The sequence below is a fragment of the Pelophylax lessonae genome (assembly GCF_965119305.1).
Source record: "Pelophylax lessonae genome assembly, chromosome: 2".
Classification (NCBI taxonomy): Eukaryota; Metazoa; Chordata; class Amphibia; order Anura; family Ranidae; genus Pelophylax; species Pelophylax lessonae.
In genome coordinates, this window is record NC_138769.1 from 176,103,438 (window position 1) to 176,125,267 (window position 21,830).

The following is a 21,830-nucleotide window of genomic DNA, read 5'->3' on the forward strand; positions in this document are numbered from 1 at the left end:
AATGGCCCACAACTTCCTGAGTGCAGGATGTTACTTAAAAGATCAGTAGCTATTGATATCACAAAAAGAAACCAATAAAAATGTATGGGAGAGGAGGATGCATTTTCCTATAATAATAACTAAATAAAATTTCAAATCAAACAAAATTATAAAACATACATCTGTATCGCTTAGTCCCAGAACTCAAGTGAAATAAAAACATATTTTCAAAGCACCAAAGTCCCCCCTTGATTCAAGGGTGACGTCACCACATAAAGTGCCAGCGACGGGTGGGAGGGAGGGGAGCTCGCCCGGCAGTCACTTTACAACTGAGGGGCTTACCTCAGGGACCCCCTATATAAAGCCTTGGGCCAGAAAGTTCTAGAGGGGGCACGCCAGAGCTGTGAATGGCTACTTTATTTTCTTAAAGGGACCGTGTCCTCAGAATTAATTAAAAATTTGACACAAAAAAAGTATTTATTTTTTTAAACATCCCCTGTCCCATGTGCGAGGGCACATATACTTGTGCCCTCTTACCAATAGAAACAATTTAAAGGATATTAAAACCTAAAAACACAAATGTAATATATTGCTGCTTAACAGTCCTTAGACATAGAAGCTCTTTTAGTTTTACATTTTTTTTTTTCAGGCACTTTTCATTTATTTTCAATGAGCGATCCTGCCAGTGACACACTTCCTGTACTAGTGTGATGATGTTTACAGGACAGGAAATGTGTTGGGACTACAGAAACTTTAAGCATAAATCCACTACGTTTTATCTGGACCTAGAAGGGATATAATAAATAACACTGTGAAATGGTATTGGTAATTCCTCTGTGATCAATATATGTACCACATAGAGTGTTAGTGCCAGCAAAAGTGAATGTACCAAATATGATACCCAAAGTGGTTATAAAGCATGTTACATATAACACATAGAACACACATAGATAAAAAGTCCATTATATGCTCAATACAAATAGTGAGCTATTATTATAGATGAGTGTTACGTGTGTGTGACGCAACACGTAGGGTGCAAACAGAGCAGAGGCATACAGGAAGTGACACACTAGTATGAGGTTTCAGCTCGTGGAGTATATACACAATTTTAATTGTCAAAAAACGAGTAATCACACTGTTTTTAAATATATTAAAATCTTTAAACGACACTACACTATAGGGAATTTCTTTTACATTGCCAACTAACTCGGATAAAACCGGGAGGGACCCCCAAGAGCATCAAAAAAGAAAGGCCCACTTCCATAGAGATCCACTGACCCAATAAATCGCAATAGGAGATACACCAAGGAGCAGGAAAAGCGTAGTAGAGTTATTTGTTAACAAAGTTTGAAATATCCAATAAATTTCGTTCCACTTCATGATTGTGTCCCACTTGCTGTTGATTCTTCACAAAAAATTACAGTTTTATATCTTTATGTTTGAAGCCTGAAATGTGGCAAAAGGTCGAAAAGTTCAAGGGGGGCGAATACTTTCACAAGGCACTGTAACAGACTTTTATCTATGTGTGTTCAATGTGTTATATGTAACCAGTCTTCATTTTAAATTGCACTGTTTAATATATTTATGCCTGTGGTTTCACACAAACCAAGCACATTGAATTACCTACTTTGCACATGATTAATAAGCACCACTTAAACTGATCATTTATGTTATTGACGCTGTATAACCACTTTGGGTATCATATTTAGTTTATTTATTTTTGCTGGCACTAACACTAAGTGGTACATATATTGATCACAGGGGAATACCGTTGACAGTGTTATTTATTATATCCCTTCTAGGTCCAGATAAAACTTAGTGGATTTATTCTTGAAGTTTAACTTCTGTAAACTCAACATAGCTGTCTAAGACTGAATAAAACCTTCTATGGCCTCCTCATATGTTTACAATAGGAAGGTTTACAATTGACACTGGTGTTTTTTTTGTTTTTTTTTGTATATTGTAGGTGCATTATAATTTGTTTTATTATTGTGTTAGATGCCTAATACAGAAGGTCAGGAACATCTGGCCGTACAGAAAGGTGCCCTCCCCTCCAGTCACAAAAGTAGCCGGCACAAGGAATGGCGCCCAGACAGGATGGCAGAGATTCACTCACATGTAAGTGTTTTCCTACTTTTAAGCTTTGATTTTTGGCTCAAAGATCCATAACAATGCTTGTTGACAAGTTATCTAGGGCAGCACAAGCTCTGGCTTATTTGTATACCACAAATGATATTCATTGTGTTTATATTAAAGCTGAATTTAAGTTTAGTGCTATAGAGGTAATAATATATATATATATATATATATATATATATAATGCAGTCAGTCAAATGTAAGTGCAAGTTCCTAAATTGTCTAGATATAAACTTCCTGTATTTTTTGTTGACCAGCAGGGCTAAGGAGGTTAGTATTAGCAGACATTTATGCTGTGCTGCAGTGCACATCTGCTGTCTGGGAGCATGCTGAAAAGAGGAGATAAATGACTGTGCTGTTGCTTTTTCATTGTTCAATCAGCATGGCGAGGGTGTGTTCAGGACCAAGCTCTGCTATCATTGCAGTGGAGGACCCAACTATGCTGTCTAGCAGGGGAGTTTTGATTGCAAAACTGGCTGCAGAGAATTTACAAATCTCTTGACAGATGAATCGCCTAAATACCAGCATGTTGCACCCCTTCCTTACTGGCAATTTTTCAGTTATAGTGAAGTGATGTGATAGTTTGACTGACAATTGCTCTATACACAATAGTATAAAAAAAAATATATATATTGTGTTTTTTTAGACAGATATAGCTTTCGTTGGTGATATTTATTAACCACTGGATTTTTTTTTCGCAGTTTCCCTTAGACTAATGGTAGATGGGCGACTCTGCTTCTTGTAATCCTGCTGCCATGAATTTTGACAAATTGCCAGCAGCAGGATTGCTAAGAGGCTGCCTGTGCTAAGGTCAATACTGCCATAATGATATTCTCATTTTTAGCTTCAAAATTTATACATCCGCTATCATTGCAGTCAGTATGTGCATATTTTTTTGATAGTGATTGAAAATAAAATCTTAGTGCTTTTGTCCAGACCTTATCTAATATGTACATGTAATCCTATAGTGGATAACAGGTAAAGAAACATGTGATTTTAAACTTTCTCAGATGTTATTGGTTACTGTATGCCATTTTATGGGCTGCTTAGATTCCTTCAAACTCTTAACTCACAAACCTGTTACTTTGCAGAGTCAGCCTCTGAAGTCACTATGGAAACTCTTACACCCATCATCATCATCAAACCACTCAGTTCCCCCAAATCCACATTTCCAACCTTTACCAAACCAACCGCCTAAAACACCCAATTTCTCAGAGGCCAGAATACACCCAATGGGTCAGCCTTCCAGCTCTGCCCATCGAAAGGAGGCGCAGTCAAAAAGTCGGCAGGGCCTGCAGCTTCCTGGACAGCCGGAGTCGCACTGGCATGTTTCCCCAGTAAACAGAGGGACAAATGAAGGAGCCTCTTTTCCCGACCAGCTGGCTTCAAAACCTGGACAGAATGGGCTGCCTTTTAACCGGACAAAAAGAACCCGATTGCCAAATTTGAATGACCTTAAAGAGACTGCTCTTTAGTTGACTATTTGTGAAACAGTCAGTGTATACATGATAATGAGTACTGAGTAAATAGCAATTTGGTGAAAGAGCTTCAAAGAGATATTTAAGCATACCTCCCAGCATCCTAAATAAAATAAAAAAAAGAAATTAAATCTACCAAAACCTTAAAAATTATTTTTTAGGAGGCAGAAGGTTAATCACCCAACACTTAGTGCAGCAAGATCTCTGCAGTGTATTTTACCTGCTCTGGCCATTATAAAGGGATCTCATGCTCAATGTGGCTTCTTTATATTACATGGCAGAGCCAGAGTTTTCAGTGGAGAGGTCTTTTAAGGGGTGTCCCTGAGGGCTAATAGCATATAGTTGCACCGCCACTTTCCACTCATAATTGGAAAAACAGTTTTAGGCTGACCAGTAGTGTTGAGCGAACACAGACTGTATTATTCGTGTTCGTACCGAATAATTGGATTTTTGTTACCCGAACACGGACCCGAAAACTTTACTGTATGTTCGGGTTTAAAATCCGTGTTCGGTCATTTTATTTCCTGTTTTGTATGTAATGGCGCGCTTTTAATGGCAGGCTTTCAACAGCCAATCAACAAGCGTTTAACTGGTGTGCGCCATCACAGCCATGCCTACTAATGTATTAGTAGCTGTGATTGGCCATCTGAAGCATGTGACCATGTCTTTATAAGTTCGAGAGCCCCAGTGCGCCGCGTCATTCTGCTGTAGTTTAGGGACAGAACACACATTATACGTGCTGGCTGCTGATTAGGGACAGACAGTGATTCTGTGAAAAATTGTGTCCGAAAAGAATGCAGGGACAGGTCGGAGTGCAGGCAGGGAAAGTTATTAGAGCATTTTAGGGCCAGGCTGGAGATTAGGCAGGGTCAGTCTACATCGATTTTGCTGTGTGGGGGGTGGTGCAGTGAACGATCTTATTGAGCATATTAGGGCCAGGCTGGAGATTAGGCAGGGACAGTCTACATCGATTTTGCTGTGTGGGGGGTGGTGCAGTGAACAATCTTTTTGCCCTCACTTGAGCCCACTGAGGAGGAGGAGGAGGAGGGAGAAAAAAATCTATTTTTATCAGTCTGTTGTGTGCAGCGTTCAGCTATATTTCACTACAGATTGCTGTTCTAATCTGCTATTAAAAAATTAATTTAAAGGGGAATTTTTTTAAGAGCACTTGCCATGCTCTTAACTACATTTTGCTGCCATTTGCAGCACTCTAGCCCTTTCCACTGGTGTTTTAGAGCCATTTTAGTGCCTGAAAGTTCGGGTCCCCATTGACTTCAATGGGGTTCGGTGTCTGGGTAAAGTTCGGAAAAAGTCCGGGACACGGACCCGGACTTTTTTTTCAAGTTCGGCCGAACCCGCCAAACACGGACATCCAGGTGTCCGCTCAACTCTACTGACCAGTTATATTCTATTTTTGATCCACCCAAGCCTGCTCTCAAAGTCACCAAACCCTGTCCAAATCTCAGAGTTGATCCATTTTGCCAAGCCTCATAATCTTAATGGTTGAAAAGTAATACCCCCCCCCCCCCCAAAAAAAAAATTATGGAATGCGGGAGGTATGTGTAAGCAAGTACTTATAGTTATACTGATATGTGCAATACGCTTGTGTGAGGTTACACTGTGCCGCAAATCTACCCACAAATACTTTTGTTGATTGTCTGGTTCTCCGCTGCCAGTTTCCTCGTGACATTAGAATGTGCAATAAGTTAAGAAGATAATGTCAGTGTATCTGAGGAATTTTCTCAATTCCATGAAAAGAAGAGAACCCCAAACCATTATACCCCTGTTTGGTACCCATCTATTTATAGGACAGAAACGCGTAGCCTTATTCAGAAAATACAATGCTATTTTAGGCTTAAATGCTAAAAAAAAGTGAATTTATCCAGATAAAGGAATTTTTAAGGAAATAACACTTCCATATTTGATATTTTTTGTAAAATTTATTTATGATTAATTCTTATCATAGAGTCATATCATTGTTACAACGTCAAGTTATTTTGAGCTGTTTAAAACATTGTGAAGCCGTACAACAGCAAAAGTAGTTTATATAAAAACTTACAGTATAACATTTATATATTGCATTAAAAGTATTATATATATAAAAATCTATAATTATATATATATATATTATCTGCACACTCAGACATTTGTGTGTGTAGTTTGTTTATATGTTAAATTAACTGTCATTTTTATATCTATAAGCATATATATATAAGAAGGTATTGTTATGATGACAACTCTGCCATATTTTTATACATTTGTGCAGTATTAATGTACGTCTAATAAAAGGGAGTAAAACGATGGATGTCGGTGTGCCTGCAGCAGCATGGATCTTGTGTAACTACAAGAGCAGATTCGATTGGTTTATTTTGACAAACTTAGGAAACTAAAACACAACTGCTCCTGTTTTATGTGGCTGCTGGGACATTTTTACAGAAAGGTAAAATGACCTTGCGATTCAATAGGCTTTCCTCCTAGCTGGAAAAGCAGTGATCAGTGGACATAACTCAACAGATATTCATTCTTCCACTCATACAGTAGGACGTAGACCAAAGATTATAAATTAAATATTTATTATTTAAGTTGCATTTCCAAACAAATTATATTTTGTGTAATGCAAAGACAAATGCAGAACAATGAAACTAATTAGATATTTGTTTTCTTAATCCAATGTTTTTTTGTAAATGCTCTGCTTCTGCCTTTGATCTATCTATCTATCTATCTATCTATCTATCTATCTATCTATCTATCTATCTATCTATCTATCTATCTATCTATCTATCTATCTATCTATCTATCTATCTATCTATCTATCTATCTATCTATCTATCTATCTATCTATCTATCTATCTATCTATCTATCTATCTATCTATCTATCTATCTATCTATCTATCTATCTATCTATCTATCTTATCTATCTATCTATCTATCCATCTGTCCACCTACTGGCTCTCTATCTATCTACAGTATCTCACAAAAGTGAGTACACCCCTCACATTTTTTAAATACTTTATTATATCTTTTAATGTTACAACACTGAAGAAATTACACTTTGCTACAATGTAAAGTAGTGAGTGTACAGCTTGTATAACAGTGTAAATTTGCTGTCCCCTCAAAATAACTCATCACACAACCATTAATGTCTAAAACGCTGGTAACAAAAGTGAGTACACCCCTAAGTGCAAATGTCCAAATTGGGCCCAAAGTGTTAATATTTTGTGTGGCCAGCATTATTTTCCAGCACTGCCCTAGCCTTCTTGGGCATGGAGTTCACCAGAGCTTCACAGGTTGCCACTGGAGTCCTCCTCCATGACGACATCACGGAGCTGGTGGATGTTAGAGACCTTGCGCTCCTCCACCTTCCGTTTGAGGATGCCCCACAGATGCTATATAGGGTTTAGGTCTGCTTGGCCAGTCCATCACCTTTACCCTCAACTTCTTTAGCAAGGCAGTGGTCGTCTTGGAGGTGTGTTTGGGGTCGTTATCATGTTGGAATACTGCCCTGCGGCCCAGTCTCCGAAGGGAGGGAATCATGCTCTGCTTCAGTATGTCACAATACATGTTGCCATTCATGGTTCCCTCAATGAACTGTAGCTCCCCAGTGCTGGCAGCACTCATACAGCCTAAGACCATGACACTCCCACCACCATACTTGACTGTAGGCAAGACACACTTGTCATTGTACTCCTCACCTAGTTGCCGCCACACATGCTTTACACCATCTTAACCAAATAGGTTTATCCTGGTCTCATCAGACCACAGGACATGGTTTCAGTAATGCATGTCCTTAGTCTGCTTATCTTCAGCAAACTGTTTGCGAGCTTTCTTGTGCATCATCTTTAGAAAAGGCTTCCTTCTGGGATGACAGCCATGCAGACCAATTTGATGCAGTGTGCGGCGTATGGTCTGAGCACTGACAGGCTGATCCCCCACCCCTTCAACCTCTGCAGCAATGCTGGAAGCACTCATATGTCTATTTTCCAAAGACAACCTCTGAATATGACGCTGAATACGTGCCCTCAACTTCTTTGGTCGACCATGGCAAGGCCTGTTCTGAGTGGAACCTGTCCTGTTAAACAGCTGTATGGTCTTGGCCACTGTGCTGCAGTTTAGTTTCAGGGTCAAGGCAATATTATAGCCAGGCCATCTTTATGTAGAGCAACATTTTTTTTTCAGATCCTTAGAGAGTTATTTGCCATGAGGTGCCATGTTGAACTTCCAGTGACCAGTATGAGAGCATGAAAGCGATAACACCAATTTTACCACACCTGCTCCCCATTCACACCTGAGACCTTGTAACACTAAGAAGTCACATGACACCAGGAACTGGAAAAAAAAAATGGCTAATTGGGCAGAATTTGGACATTTTCACTCAGGAGTGTACTCACTTTTGTTGCCAGCGATTTAGACATTAATGGCTGTGTTTTGGGTTATTTTGAGGGGACAGCAAATTTACATTGTTATACAAGCTGTACACTCACTACTTTACATTTTAGCAAAGTGTCATTTCTTCAGTTTTGTCACATGAAAAGATATAATAAAATATTTACAAAAATGTTAGGGGTGTTCTCACTTTTGTGAGATACTGTATATGTTTTCAATCACTTTAAATTCTCTATCGGGTTTAGATACTGTATCTATCTACTGTATCTAGCTATCTGGTCTATCTTTCTTTTTATTCAGATTGTTTTTATTAAAAGTGTTGTTTCATACAATCTATTAATCTGTCTATAAATACATACATTCTACTGTATGTATCTATTTATCATTCTGATTAGAAGACAGATATAAAGCATTTACAGGAATAACTATCTTTACAACAATAACCTTCACCATATGAATAAGGAACTTATTTTTCTATAATGGTCAGGGGTTATATCTTTTAGAGACATAAAATATATAACTTTATGTTAACAGTCAACAGGCAATTTTTTTTTCATTTTTCCTGTCTATATACGTTATAATGGTCTATAGAATGTAACACTGTATATCTTAAACAACAAGCAATGCTACTGTTGGTTATATATATTGTATTCATGACGTGTTTAATAGCCCGGTAAGGTTGCGAAGAGTTGTTACTGTTCTTTTCAGAACCATGTTTATTGTACTGCTATGTTTTCTAAATGGCTCATACCCACTGCCTGCGGTGAATATGGCTGTTTCTGCTTGGGAACACTGAACTTAGTGCAACTATCTGTGAGCAGGTAAATTACTTGCAGAAATGACTACTCAATGCACCACAGACATTGTGTATGCCATGCCTTAGTCTATTTAAAGTGGATTTTCCAGTTAAAATGTATGTCCCCTATTTACAAATGACCCTTCTCTGTTGTAACACTTTGGGTATCCTCTCTCCTACATCTTCCAGGTCTACCGGTGTGGGAAGCTGCAGATACAGTTATTTGTAGCGCCACCTACTGGTATGTTTGTATCTCATCACAACTGTAAAGCACTGGATCTGAATGGTCAACTGTCTGTCCAATTTGACAGTTGTTGATGGTTTACTAGGTGGCTGTGGGATTTAGGGATCCCTCCATGTTGCAACGAGTCCCAAGTAGGTAATCAATTTCTGTTTAAACTGGAAAGCCAGTTTGGGCAATACACAAAGAATGAAAGAGCAGAGCAAATGTTTGTTTTTATTCGCTAATGTGTTAAGGGGACCTGCCAAATATATTTTGCAGTGGCCTTTAAGAGAAATCCATGATGGAAATACTAGCCAATGTATAACCTGATGGAGAAAACTGATTGTTAACGCATAGCCACAGCTTCAATTTTACTATCAAAAATAAAACCTAAAAGTATATTTTTATATATGTATTTAAGACCTTCCTTCATGGAATATGGATACATTTTTACTTACATTTTTAATGTAAAAGAGTGAATATATGCAATGCGAAAGTCTATTGTAGACAATGAATATTCTGCTCTGCTAAATCTGTCTTAATGTAATTTTTATTTTGGCGGTAAGTTCTATTGGAGATGGAATTTGAAACACCTACCTGTGTCTACAATGAGATGTGAATGTCTGTATAAATCTTCTGAGATGCTACAAGGACTATAAAGACAATCACACAGCTCAAACCATGCATAGAATGAAACTCGTTCAGAAACACTGTCCAATAAAATGTTTGTTTTAAAAAGAAATCTCTTTACTGAAACAGATTATTATTATTTAACATTCATGGTATTACTTTTATTGAAATCATATCCTCTTGTGGCAATAGTTGTGGGTGTTGTGTGATTTATTTTTGCATGGTATTGAATGAAATAGAATAAAATAGTAATGCTGCCTTAAGAATAGTTTGTGAGGTATTAGACATCAGTAAGAATTTCTGAACTATTTTAACCACTTGACCTCCAGATGACTTACCCCCCTTTATGACCTGGCCATTTTATGCGATACAGCACTGCAATATTTTAACTGACAATTGCACGGTCGTGCAAAACTGTACCCAATAACATTTATGTTCTTTTTTTCCCACAAGTAGAGCTTTCTTTTGGTGGTATTTGATCACCTGTGCGTTTTTTTTTTTTTTTATGGTGCTATAAACAAAAAAAGACCCACAATTTTGACTAAAAAAACTTTTTTTTGCTATAAGACATATCTTAATTTAAAAAAAATTAAAAAATCAAATTTCTTCATCAATTTAGGCCAATATGTATTCTGCTACATATTTTTGGTAAAAAAAAATCCAAAAAAGCATATATTGATTGGTTTGCGCAAATGTTATAGCGTCTACAAACTATGGGATACTTTTTTTTACTAGTAATGGCGGGAATCAGCGACTTATAGTGGGACTGCGATATTGCGGTGGACATTCTGACACTAACTGACACTTTTTGGGAACCAGTGACACTAATATAGTGATCAGTGCTAAAAATATGCACTGTCACTGTACTAATGACAATGGCGGGGAAGGTGTTAACATCCAGGAGATGTGCCTAGCCTGTGTTTTACTAAACTGTGGGAGGTGCTTTAATTAGGGGAAGACATGGACCCTAGTCCCTGCTTTGCAGAGATACTGGACCCATGCCTTCCTTCCTGTCAGAACTTCAATCTGCCTTGTTTACATAGGCAGATTGCAGTTCTGTCTCTCTGGTCGATGATTGGTGAGTGCCAGCAGACATCGAGCCTGCGGTACCTGCCGATGAGCTCCCACTGTGTGTAAGCGAGCTGGCGGCAGTTCACATTCATGCCCTCTACCCTGAAGTGCAGGATCACCTCTGTATAGGTGATCCTGCGCACAGCTGCTGCCCTGTAGCAGTAAAACTGCTATAGGGTGGTCGCTAAGTGATTAAGGCTGAATTCCAGGAATTCAGCCAATTTGTTAACCACTTAAGCCCCGGAGGATTTGGCTGCTCAAAGACCAGGGCCTATTTTTCGATTCGGTACTGCGTGACTTTAACGGACAATTGCGCGGTCGTGCGATGCTATACCCAAATGAAATTGATGTCCTTTTTTTCCTACAGAGCTTTCTTTTGGTGGCATTTGATCACCTGTGCGATTTTTACTTTTTGCGCTATAAACAAAAAAAGAGCGACAATTTTAAAAAAATAACAATATTTTTCACATTTTTTATATGAAATTCTCAAAAAAATGTAAAAATCAAAGTTTTTTAACATTTTAGGCCAATTTGTTTCCTGCTACATATTTTTGGTAAAAAAAAATCGCAATTAGCGTATTTTGATTGGTTTGGGCAAAAGTTATTGCGTTTACTAACTACGGGAAAGGTTTATGTCATTTTTATTGTTTTTTTTTTTATCTAGTAATGGCGGCGATCTGCGACTTTTTTTGCGGGACTGCGACATTGCGGCGGACAGATCGGACCCTTGACTGACATTTTTGACACTTTTGGGAGTACCAGTGACATTACTACAGTAATCAGTGCTATAAATATGCACTGTTACTGTAAAAATGACACTGGCAGGGAAGGGGTTAACTTTATTGGTGATCAGTGGGTTAAATGTATCCCTAGGGGCGTGATTCTAACTGTGGGAGGCGTGGCTTGTGATGTAACCACATAGACATACGATCCTACATAGCAGGATCGTATTGTCTCTGCACTTACATCAGGGAGAATGACAGACGGCTGTGTTTACATTAGCCGTCTGCCTTTCTCCCTTTCCAGCAGGAGATCGTGAGTGACCGGCGGACATCGGAGCCGCTGGTCACTCGCGCAGGGATGTCAGGGAACGAGCGGGGGCGGGAGCGCGCCTCCGGCGGCGCGCGCTCGCCCCCTAGAGGCTCGTGGGTGAGCGACGTACCGGTACATCGCTTTGTCCAGCAGGGGCTGACCGCCGCAGTATATAGTCGTGCGGCGGTCGGCAAGTGGTTAAAAGTGTAGGCCTTGGACAATCCAATAACACAAGAAGAGATTAGAACAGCAATAAAAAAATACACCAACAGGAAAGAGCCCAGGACCTGGCGGTTTTATAATACGATATTATAAAAAAATTTATGAACAACTCATACCAAAAATATGTGAATACTTAAATAAGGTGATGGGGAGGAGATGAAGACAGAGGCATTATTGGCACATGTTACAGTAATTCCAAAAGAGGGGAAGGATATAACTCTCTGTTCTAGTTACATACTAATAGCATTGTTAAAGGCGGAAACCAAAATCTACGCAAAAATATTAGCAAACTAAATTAAAAGAACTGATGTTGGAGTGGATCCATGCAGATCAACAGGATTTATACCAGGAAGGGAAGGCAAAGACAAAGGAATAAGAACACTATTAATGTTGTAAAAAGAGAAAAGTGGGAAATCCCCAGTCTTACCTCTGTCGATAGATGTTGAAAAGGCATTTGACAGAATGGACTGGGGATTTATTATGGAAACAAGAGAAAATCTGGAAATAGGCCCTAAAATGGCCCAATGAATCAAAAATTTATAAAAATCATCCTACAGCGTCGGTAAAGGTCAACGGAAGTTTGTCACCTCCCTTCGAAATGTTCAATGGAACAAGACAAGGATCTCCCCTCCTATATGTATATCATTAGAACCTTTATTGGTGACAATACGACATAGTGTAGATATATTAGGGGTGAAGATGGGAGAAGAGGAACATAAGGTCACGGTATATGTGGCTGACATCCTGTTCTATATATCCAACCCCAGAACTACACTTCCAGACTTACTAAAAGAACTGAAAAAGTATGGGGAACTATCAGATTTGAAAATTAACCTGGTAAAATCTGTAGTCTTAAACATAAGCTTAAGTAAAAAGGAAGAATTGGTACTTCAAAATAAGTTCCCATTTACTTGGGGGAAAAAATATTTACCATAGCTAGGAATAAAATTAACAGCCTCTTTGGGGAATCTGTATCAAACAAACTATATCCCCTTTTCAATGAAATCAAAGCAGATATTAAGAAAATAGCATCACAACCACTTTCATGGATGGGGAGGATAAATATGGTAAAAATGGTAATTCTCCCAAAAATGTTATATACATTTCAAATGATGCCAATAGCTCTTCCCCAGGCACTTTTAGTAGACATTGAGTAGCGATAAAGCACATGGTAGATTAGCAGCACCAGATAGCAGCAGCAGTATTATTGACACGAATGATAGAATGGACAAACACAAAAAGTGAAAAAAGGTGGGTTAAGATTGAGAACACAATAAGTAAGACACAATAAGATATATGGATACCAGAAAAATATAAATCGCTTGATGTAGGCACGCAAGAATTGACTAGAAATGTTTTTAAAATTTGGTATCTTATTTACAGATAAGCAAAATGGGAATATAACTCGCCATTATTCTCACTACCAGGGAATTTTTTTTTTTTACCCGGTAAAGGAACACTTTTTGTAGATTGGTTAGGAAAATACACAGCTAAAAGATATTGTAATTTAAGAAAATATACGACCATTTCAAGAGTTAAAACATAGAGGTGAATTCACAAAGCTAAGTGATTGGAGGTATTTGCAGCTGAAAAACTTCTAGGCTGCTCTACTACACCCAATTTGAATGGAGGAGAACTTAAATTTAATAGAACGATTATGTATTCAGAGACAACAGTGAAACATGAAATATCTCAGATTAATAGAGCACTCACGGAGCTGGAGGTGCTGGAAATGCCTACATTCATTAGAAAATGGGAAGAAGAGTTGGATATAAGATTGGAGGAACGAACAAGTAGCTAAAGTCCTGAGAGGGGCATGTGGTTATGCGACTGACATAAATACTAAAGAAATGAACTACAAATGCCTAGTAAGATAATATACAACACTGGTGAAGACCCGAAAATATCAACAAAGCAACTTCCCTTTATGTTGGAGAGGTTGCTAGCAGAAGGGTACTATGACACACATCTGGTGGGAGTGTATAAAAATCCAGGATTATTGGCAAGAGATACAATATTATATTAGGAAATTACAGGAGAGGAGTTACCAAATGACCCATGGGTATTTTTATTTCACAATACAAATAGCGCAAAAAAAAAAAACAATATAAGAGATCCTTGTTACCACATTTAAAAATGCAGCAAAAGGAATAATACCTAAAGAATGGCTAGACCCGGGGATACCTACTATTAAAGAATAGTTTGATAGAATATATATATATATATATATAAAATGTAATATCTCTGTAGTAGTGATGAGGGTCAAGTTAAAAGATTTAACAGCATATGGAAAAAATGGAAGGAATTTAAGAAAACTAAGAAATATATAGAGAAATGGGTAGATTAGACAGGGGGAGGAGGAAAACAGATGGGGATAGAACAGCACTAAGTGGAGGGGATTTTGGATAGTATAACATTATACTTGATACCTTTTTATTTTTATTATGAAACCAAATCAAGTATTAACAAACATTTTTTTAAAAAAGTGCAGTCACACTATGAGTTAAGTCCAAGGAGGTTCATGGCATCTCTAATATTTACATTTGACAGGTTTATGTCTCTGCTGGAGCATACACTGACACTAGGGGCTGTGAGAGAGGAAAGAGAAGCACATAGGGCAGCTATGCCCACCCCTCCCCTCTGCTGCCCATTCAGAGAAGCCTTTGTATTTTGCGAATTAGTTCACATAATACAAAGGCTTCTGTGATTGGACAGAGGGAGAGGAGGGCCAGGCATAGCAGCTGCACCGACTCTAAAGATGCTTAGGCTGACCATACATTATACAATTTTCTTATATAAATTCCTTTAGATTTACCTTTGTTAGATTTACCTTTGCATGTTGCCTGATTACCTACAAATTGAAAGTGTTTAGGTTTGACCTCATAATTTATGGTTTTGGTAAATCTAAGGGATAATTGTATAATGTAGAGCCAGTTTTAGACCTGAAGCACCAGCATCGGGCTCCCTGAAATAGAGAAACAGTAAGCCCACGAAATGTAATGCACCACCTTGGACTTAACTCATAGTGTGCCTTCGCTTTTTACAAAGGAGCTGAATTCCTGGAATATAAATTTGAAGGCTGCAAGTTATGGAACTCCAAGTTGGCTTCTCATATCCATGGTGTTGTTTACAGCCCAAGTGTGCCTAAACAGTGATAAAATTAGTGGCCCACTTTTTAACCTGCAGGAGTACTGAAAGACAAATGTCTCCAGAAAATGACTCAAATCTTTGTGTAAAAGTACATATTATACTTGGAGTGGTGTTATTAGATCATTTTATAAAGGGAAAGAAAAAGATCTTTGTCAATAAGTGTGCATAAAATTGCAGTAGACATTTTTCACCTAATTATATATTTCAGCGATTGGTATCCATGTGCAGACTATTCTTTGAATTGGAGGTCACTTATAGGTCTTCGTCCCCCCCCCCCCCCCCCCCAAGGAGTTTTTTTTTTTTTTTTTTTGAACATCCAAACATTCATTTCCAGGCTCTGTTTTTACCTCCAGATTCTGATGTGCTAAAGGTCTTGCCTGGAAACAGGTATAATTTAAAATATGTTTTTTATATAATATGTATAATTTATCTGCTGGCAGATAGATCACACATCTGAACCAGCATTGACATGCCTTCCACTAGATCAGTAATGAGTGTTCCCTTGGGTCACCTTTACCACTTCATTCAATTCCTTATCTTTATTCTGCCCCCTACAAAGTCAGCCAATGCTGCCGTAATAGTCTGTGGAGGTGTCTGTCTTCTCTATATCTCACCAACCCCTGTCAAGTAGCTATGTGCATGCTACTTTAAAAACCCTTGGCTGAAGCTGGGCTCAATGACTTCACTGCTCTCTGCTAGTCCTTGTTGCCCAAGAAGTGTGCGATCAATCATTCAATATTCACCTCCTATATCAGTATCACTATAGTCAAATAGGAAAGATGGCTGGCTACCTGACCATGCTTATTTGTTTTTTAAAGGCAACTTTATTGTACATAGCCAAGATAATGTACATAACATTTTGGCAAATGTAACATATACAGTGCCTTGCGAAAGTATTTGGCCCCCTTGAACTTTGCGACCTTTTGCCACATTTCAGGCTTCAAACATAAAGATATTAAACTGTAATTTCTCTTACGTCCTCCGACAGTCGCCGCCACTTCATATTCATCACTAATGGGGTTATTGACCTTTGCTCCGCAGGAGTAGCTAGGCAACAAAATAGTTAATATCAAAGCTTTTAGCATATCCCACCCCTAGGGGGTGGTCCCCTCAGTAATACCTCCCTGCTTCCTGCATTCCCAACTCAGTTTCTAATGCCTAGCTTAGGAGTAGGCTGGCTGTTCCTGTGCTGGGGCTCTCAGTCTCAGCTTCTTTTCTCTTTTTGATTTTATTTGGAGTTTTTTTCTCTTTCTTTTACTTAGCTGTTTATTTTCAGCATTAGTTAGCTTCTTCTGATGAAGATGATCGTGTGGAGGTGGGTCTCGGACTGGCCACCCTGGATCCCAGGGCTCAGGGCCAGGGGCTTCCCAGCCTGCCATCGAGCGTTCAGCACAGGTTTCCCTGGCATATTGAACGACCCATCCCTGTTCGCTGCAGGGATGCTATCTGTGAGGTGGCTACCTCACTGGACACCATTGCGGTTTCGCACCGCAGTTCCATTGCGTCATGGCTGCGACACTCCTTGTCCTCAGTACAGCGGTTTGGTCGCTGGAGCAGGCTCCCCACGCCATCCGGACTGGTAAGTGTATCTCTATGTGGGGACCTGTCTATTGGGTGTCAGTCTGGGACTGTGTGAACTTGCATGTCTGTGTAGCTGCTGAGCTCCCTGTCAGTTCCTGTGTGGAATTACTGCCTGTGTGTGGGCTGCGAGGGGGGGGCTCTCCTACTCTGCTGAGTGCATACATGAAGCAGTCTGGTTTTGGACATGCTGTGCGGCGATCGCTGCGGCGATCCGCCATTTTTTTGCGGCAGAATGATGGTGGCCGGTCCTGTGTGGTAAGGCGCGGCGTTTTGGTGCCAAACGCCGCCATTTTGGCGGCGATCGATCAGGCCACATGTCGGCGCCATTTTCTATTTGCCTATGAAGTCCTCAGCCGAGCGGCCATGTTTGTGTAGCCTTACATAGGCTTTACAGGGGCGGTCAGTCATTGCATCACTTCCTTTTGCTCTGGAACAGCGATCGGTGGCAGCAGCCTGTGTGATCTCTCCAGGTTTTTACCTTTCCATTTTCCTGTATTCCTTGCCTAGTGTTCTTATCCCTGTGGGGGTCGGTGTATTCAGTGGGTGCGGTGGGCTACGCTCGCCGCGATCTTAAAGGGGCAGTACTCCTTTTTTTCCTAATACTACTGGGGCATGGATTCTCAGGATTGCAAGTTTCCTCCCGCCTTGGTGGGGGGCCAAGGGGCTGCTGCTTCCCCCGAGGGGGCTGATCTGGCTACTATTGTGGCAAATTTGGCTGCTCATGTGCAGATGCTGGTGGCTGATCGATCCACAAAACGGCCCAGAGTGTCTATTTCCTCTGATTCAGAGGGCGATGGGGCTGCTATGGCTGGAGTGCCCTTCTCAGGGTCTCACTCATCTCTAGACCTTGTGGGGTCTGAGGGGGAGGCTGAGGTGGAAGGGGTTGATAATTCTCCCCCTGGCTCGTCTGAAGAGCTTGCACTCATGGATGAGTTGGTTGCTTCTATCAAGCAAACGCTGCATTTGCAGGATGAACCATGTCCTCCTGTTTTGATGTCCTCTTATGGGACGCAAAGGAAACGCAAAACATCGCAGGTTTTTCCTTGCTCTACGGAAATTTCAGCACGCGGTTGATGAGCAATGAGTAGGTTCAAGCTGCGTTATCCATTTATACCCGCCACTGATGAGCGCTGGTGTGTGCCGCCTCAGGGGGATCATGCAGTGGCGATTTTAAATAAATCCACTACGATCCCTGCTGAGGATACCCCAGTGTTCCGGGACCCTACGGACAGGAGATTGGAGTCTCTGGCCCGTCATTCTTATACGGTTGCTGGCTCTATGCTGAAGCCGATTTTTGCTTCCATTATGGCAGCCCAGGCTATTGCGGATTGGACGCAGGTGCTCAGGCGCACCCTGGTGGCTGACTCTGCCCCGCCGACAACTTTGGCTATGGTGGATCAGATTCATCAGGGTGTCATGTATTTGTGTGATGCGGACTTAGATTTGGTCCCTTTGGCTGCGCGTCTTTCTAGTGTGGCGGTATTGAGCCGTCGCCTGATATGGCTGAAATGTTGGTCTGTTGACCAATCTTCTCGCAAGACTTTAGCTAATTTGCCCTACGCGCGATCTCGCCTTTTTGGCGAATCTTTGGATACTCTGATAAAGGGTATTTCTGGGGGTAAGAGTACTCTCTTGCCCCAGACTCACAAGAATAAGTTTGTTCGTGGTAAGAAGAATGCCTCGTTTAGACCCTCTCAGGGGTCCTTTCGTGCCTTTCGGTCGCACTATAAGGGCAAGCCCTTCAAGGGCCAAGGCTCCCAGAAGAAGCCGTGGACGGGTAAGCAGAAGTCCGGCCAGTCCGGGTCCGCTGCCCATAACAATACGGCCTGAAGGGACGCCCTCACCCAGTTCTGGGATGGGGGGACGTTTGCTCGGTTTTCTTCAACCCTGACTGGACCGCATTCGGGACAGGTGGGTTCAGGAAATCGTTCGATCTGGTTACAAGATCGAGTTTCTCTCTCGGCCGGCGGGCAGATTTTTCCCCTCAAACCTTCAGCTGACTCCGGAGCGCTTGGGGGATCTGCACCTGGCGGTGCGGGACCTGGGGGCCCAGGGAGTGGTTGTTCCGGTGCCTCATCGGGACAGATTTCGGGGGTTCTATTCCAATCTGTTCACTGTGCCCAGAAAGGAGGGCAAGGTACGTCCGATTCTGGACTTGAAAGCTCTGAACCACTTTGTGCGGGTTCGCAAGTTTCGCATGGAATCCCTGCGCTCGGTGGTGGCTGCCCTGGTTCCGGGGGAATTCATGGCCTCCATCGATTTGAAGGATGCGTATCTTCACATTCCAATTTTTGAGGGTCACCAGAGGTACCTTCGATTCGCCATTGCGGAGGATCACTACCAATTTGTGGCGTTGCCCTTCGGTCTCGCTTCGGCTCCGCGGGTTTTCACCAAGGTGCTTGCGCCGGTCCTGGCTTTACTGAGAGCCCAGGGCATCTCTGTCTTGGGGTATCTGGACGATATCTTGATTCGGTCTGCGACCAGTCAGGGCCTGGTGGACGACCTGTCCATCACGATGCAGACTCTGCAGGAGTTCGGTTGGACGATAAATTTCCCAAAGTCAACGTTGTGTCCGTCCGTTTGTCTTCCCTACCTGGGAATTATACTGGACTCTGTTCAAGCGAAGGTCTTCCTGCACGTCCCGGCGATAACGGCGGTTCACTTTCCGGGAGTGGAGAACTGGCAGGCGGATTATCTGAGTCGCCAGACCCTGGACCAGGGAGAATGGTCCCTTCACCCGGATGTCTTTCAGATGCTGTGCGCGAAGTGGGGGTCCCCAGATGTGGACCTGTTCGCGTCTCGTCTAAACAACAAGGTGGAAAGGTTCGTAGCAAGGACGCGCGATCCTCGGGCAGACGCCTCAGACGCGTTAGGAGTCAGTATCGTCTGATGTATGCCTTTCCGCCGATTCAGCTGCTGTCCAGGTTCCTTCGCAGGTTGGCCTCGGAACCGCGCACGGTGATTCTGGTGGCACCGGACTGGCCTCGCCAGTCTTGGTACGCAGACCTTGTGAATCTGGCGGTCGACGCTCCGTGGCGTCTGCCTCTTCGAGAAGATCTCCTGTCTCAAGGACCGATCTTCCATCCTGCTTTACAGTCGCTGGCTTTAACGGCCTGGCTGTTGAAAGCCAGGTCCTGAAGGATAGGGATCTCTCCCCTGAGGTCATTCCCACTTTGATCAAGGCTAGAAAAGCCTCTTCGGGGAAGATTTACTACCGTACTTGGAAGGCGTATTTTGCCTGGTGTGAGTCCAGGGGGCATTCCCCTCGCTCGTACTCGGTATCGAGAGTGTTGGCTTTCCTCCAAACTGGAGTGGACCAGCGTTTGGCGTTGGCCACGATTAAGGGTCAGATTTCTGCGCTGGCCATTCTTTTTCAACGCCCTGTGGCGTCTAATTCTTTGGTTAGCACCTTTGTTCAAGGGGTGCGTCACTTGGCTCCTCCTCTGAGGAATCCTTTACCTCCATGGGACTTGAACCTTGTTCTCTCCGTATTGCAACATGCTCCCTTTGAGAAGTTCAGGGAGATCTTGTTGTCTCTCTTGTCTAAGAAGGTTGCCTTTTTGGTGGCAATCACTTCGGCTCGCAGGGTGTCGGAGCTGGCGGCCTTGTCCTGCAGCTCTCCCTACTTGGTGATTCACCTGGATAAGGTGGTCTTACGACCTAACCCTTCTTTTCTTCCGAAGAGGATCTCGGAATTTCACCTCAATGAGGACATTGTCTTGCCTTCGCTTTGCGCGAAACCTAAGCATCCAAGGGAGGTGGCTTTGCATTCCTTGGATGTTGTTAGGGCGATCAGGGTTTACCTGTCATCGACAAAATCCTTTCGCAAGTCGGATTCTTTTTGTTCTTACAGAGGGTCCTCGGAAGGGCATGGCAGCGTCGGCTGCGACCATCGCCAAATGGATCAGGCAGACCATTGTGCAAGTCTATGCTTTGAAAGGGAAGGTTCCCCCTTTCCCTGTGAAGGCGCACTCTACCAGGTCTCTGAGTACGTCTTGGGCCTATCGTCATCAGGCTTCTGTGGCCCAGGTGTGTAAGGCGGCGACTTGGTCGTCAATTCACACCTTCTCAAAATTCTACAAGGTGGAAGTTCAGGCATCGGCGGATGCTTCCTTTGGCCGCAAGGTTCTTAGTGCGGCAGTGCCTTAGGGCCCCTTGTTTTGGGTCCTTGGCTGTTGGGATGTCTTTATCCCTAGGTTACTTGTTTTCCTGGGTTGTTGCTCCTGTTGAGCACGTTTTTTTCCTGTTGCCCAGTTGGTTCTCTTACCTTGGTAAGGTTCTTTTCTCTGATGTGGGTACTGCGTTGCTTTAGGCGCGGCTGCTTTTTTTCCCCACCCCTCATGTCTACACTGCTATGGGACGTCCCCATTAGTGATGAATATGAAGTGGCGGCGACTGTCGGAGGACGTAAGAGAAAACGGAATTTTTGTAAGATATTACCTGTAAAATTCCTTTCTCTGAGTCCTCCGACAGTCGCCGCCCCGCCCCTCTTTTGGGGTTTGTTTATGTACTCTACTGCTATGTTACTGAAACTGAGTTGGGAATGCAGGAAGCAGGGAGGTATTGACTGAGGGGACCACCCCCTAGGGGTGGGATATGCTAAAAGCTTTGATATTAACTATTTTGTTGCCTAGCTACTCCTGCGGAGCAAAGGTCAATAACCCCATTAGTGATGAATATGAAGTGGCGGCGACTGTCGGAGGACTCAGAGAAAGGAATTTTACAGGTAAGATCTTACAAAATTCCGTTTTTTTGTGAAGAATCAACAACAAGTGGGACACAATCGTGAATTGGAACGAAATTTATTGGATATTTCAAACTTTTTTAACAAATAAAAAACTGAAAAATTGAGCGTGCAAAATTATTCAGCCCCCTTAAGTTAATACTTTGTAGCGCCACCTTTTGCTGCGATTACAGCTGTAAGTCGCTTGGGGTATGTCTCTATCAGTTTTGCACATTCCTCCTTGCAAAACAGCTCGAGCTCAGTGAGGCTGGATGGAGAGCGTTAGTGAACAGCAGTTTTCAGTTCTTTCCACAGATTCTCGATTGGATTCAGGTCTGGACTTTGACTTGGCCATTCTAACACCTGGATATGTTTATTTGTGAACCATTCCATTGTAGATTTTGCTTTATGTTTTGGATCATTGT

The 21,830-nt window shown here is 41.9% G+C and overlaps 1 protein-coding gene across 4 annotated transcripts in view; it reads left to right on the forward strand.

The window, feature by feature from the left end:
• CDKL5 (cyclin dependent kinase like 5) overlaps window positions 1-3,714 on the forward strand; it is a 543,213-nt gene extending 539,499 nt beyond the window's left edge. For all 4 annotated transcript variants that reach the window (XM_082245786.1, XM_082245789.1, XM_082245787.1 and 1 more), the window contains 2 exons: window positions 1,978-2,097; window positions 3,207-3,714. In XM_082245786.1, the coding sequence (XP_082101912.1) occupies window positions 1,978-2,097; window positions 3,207-3,590 (504 nt within the window). In that variant the 3' untranslated portion in view covers window positions 3,591-3,714. The remainder of the gene's footprint in view (window positions 1-1,977; window positions 2,098-3,206) is intronic.
• The last annotated feature ends 18,116 nt before the right edge of the window (window positions 3,715-21,830 follow it).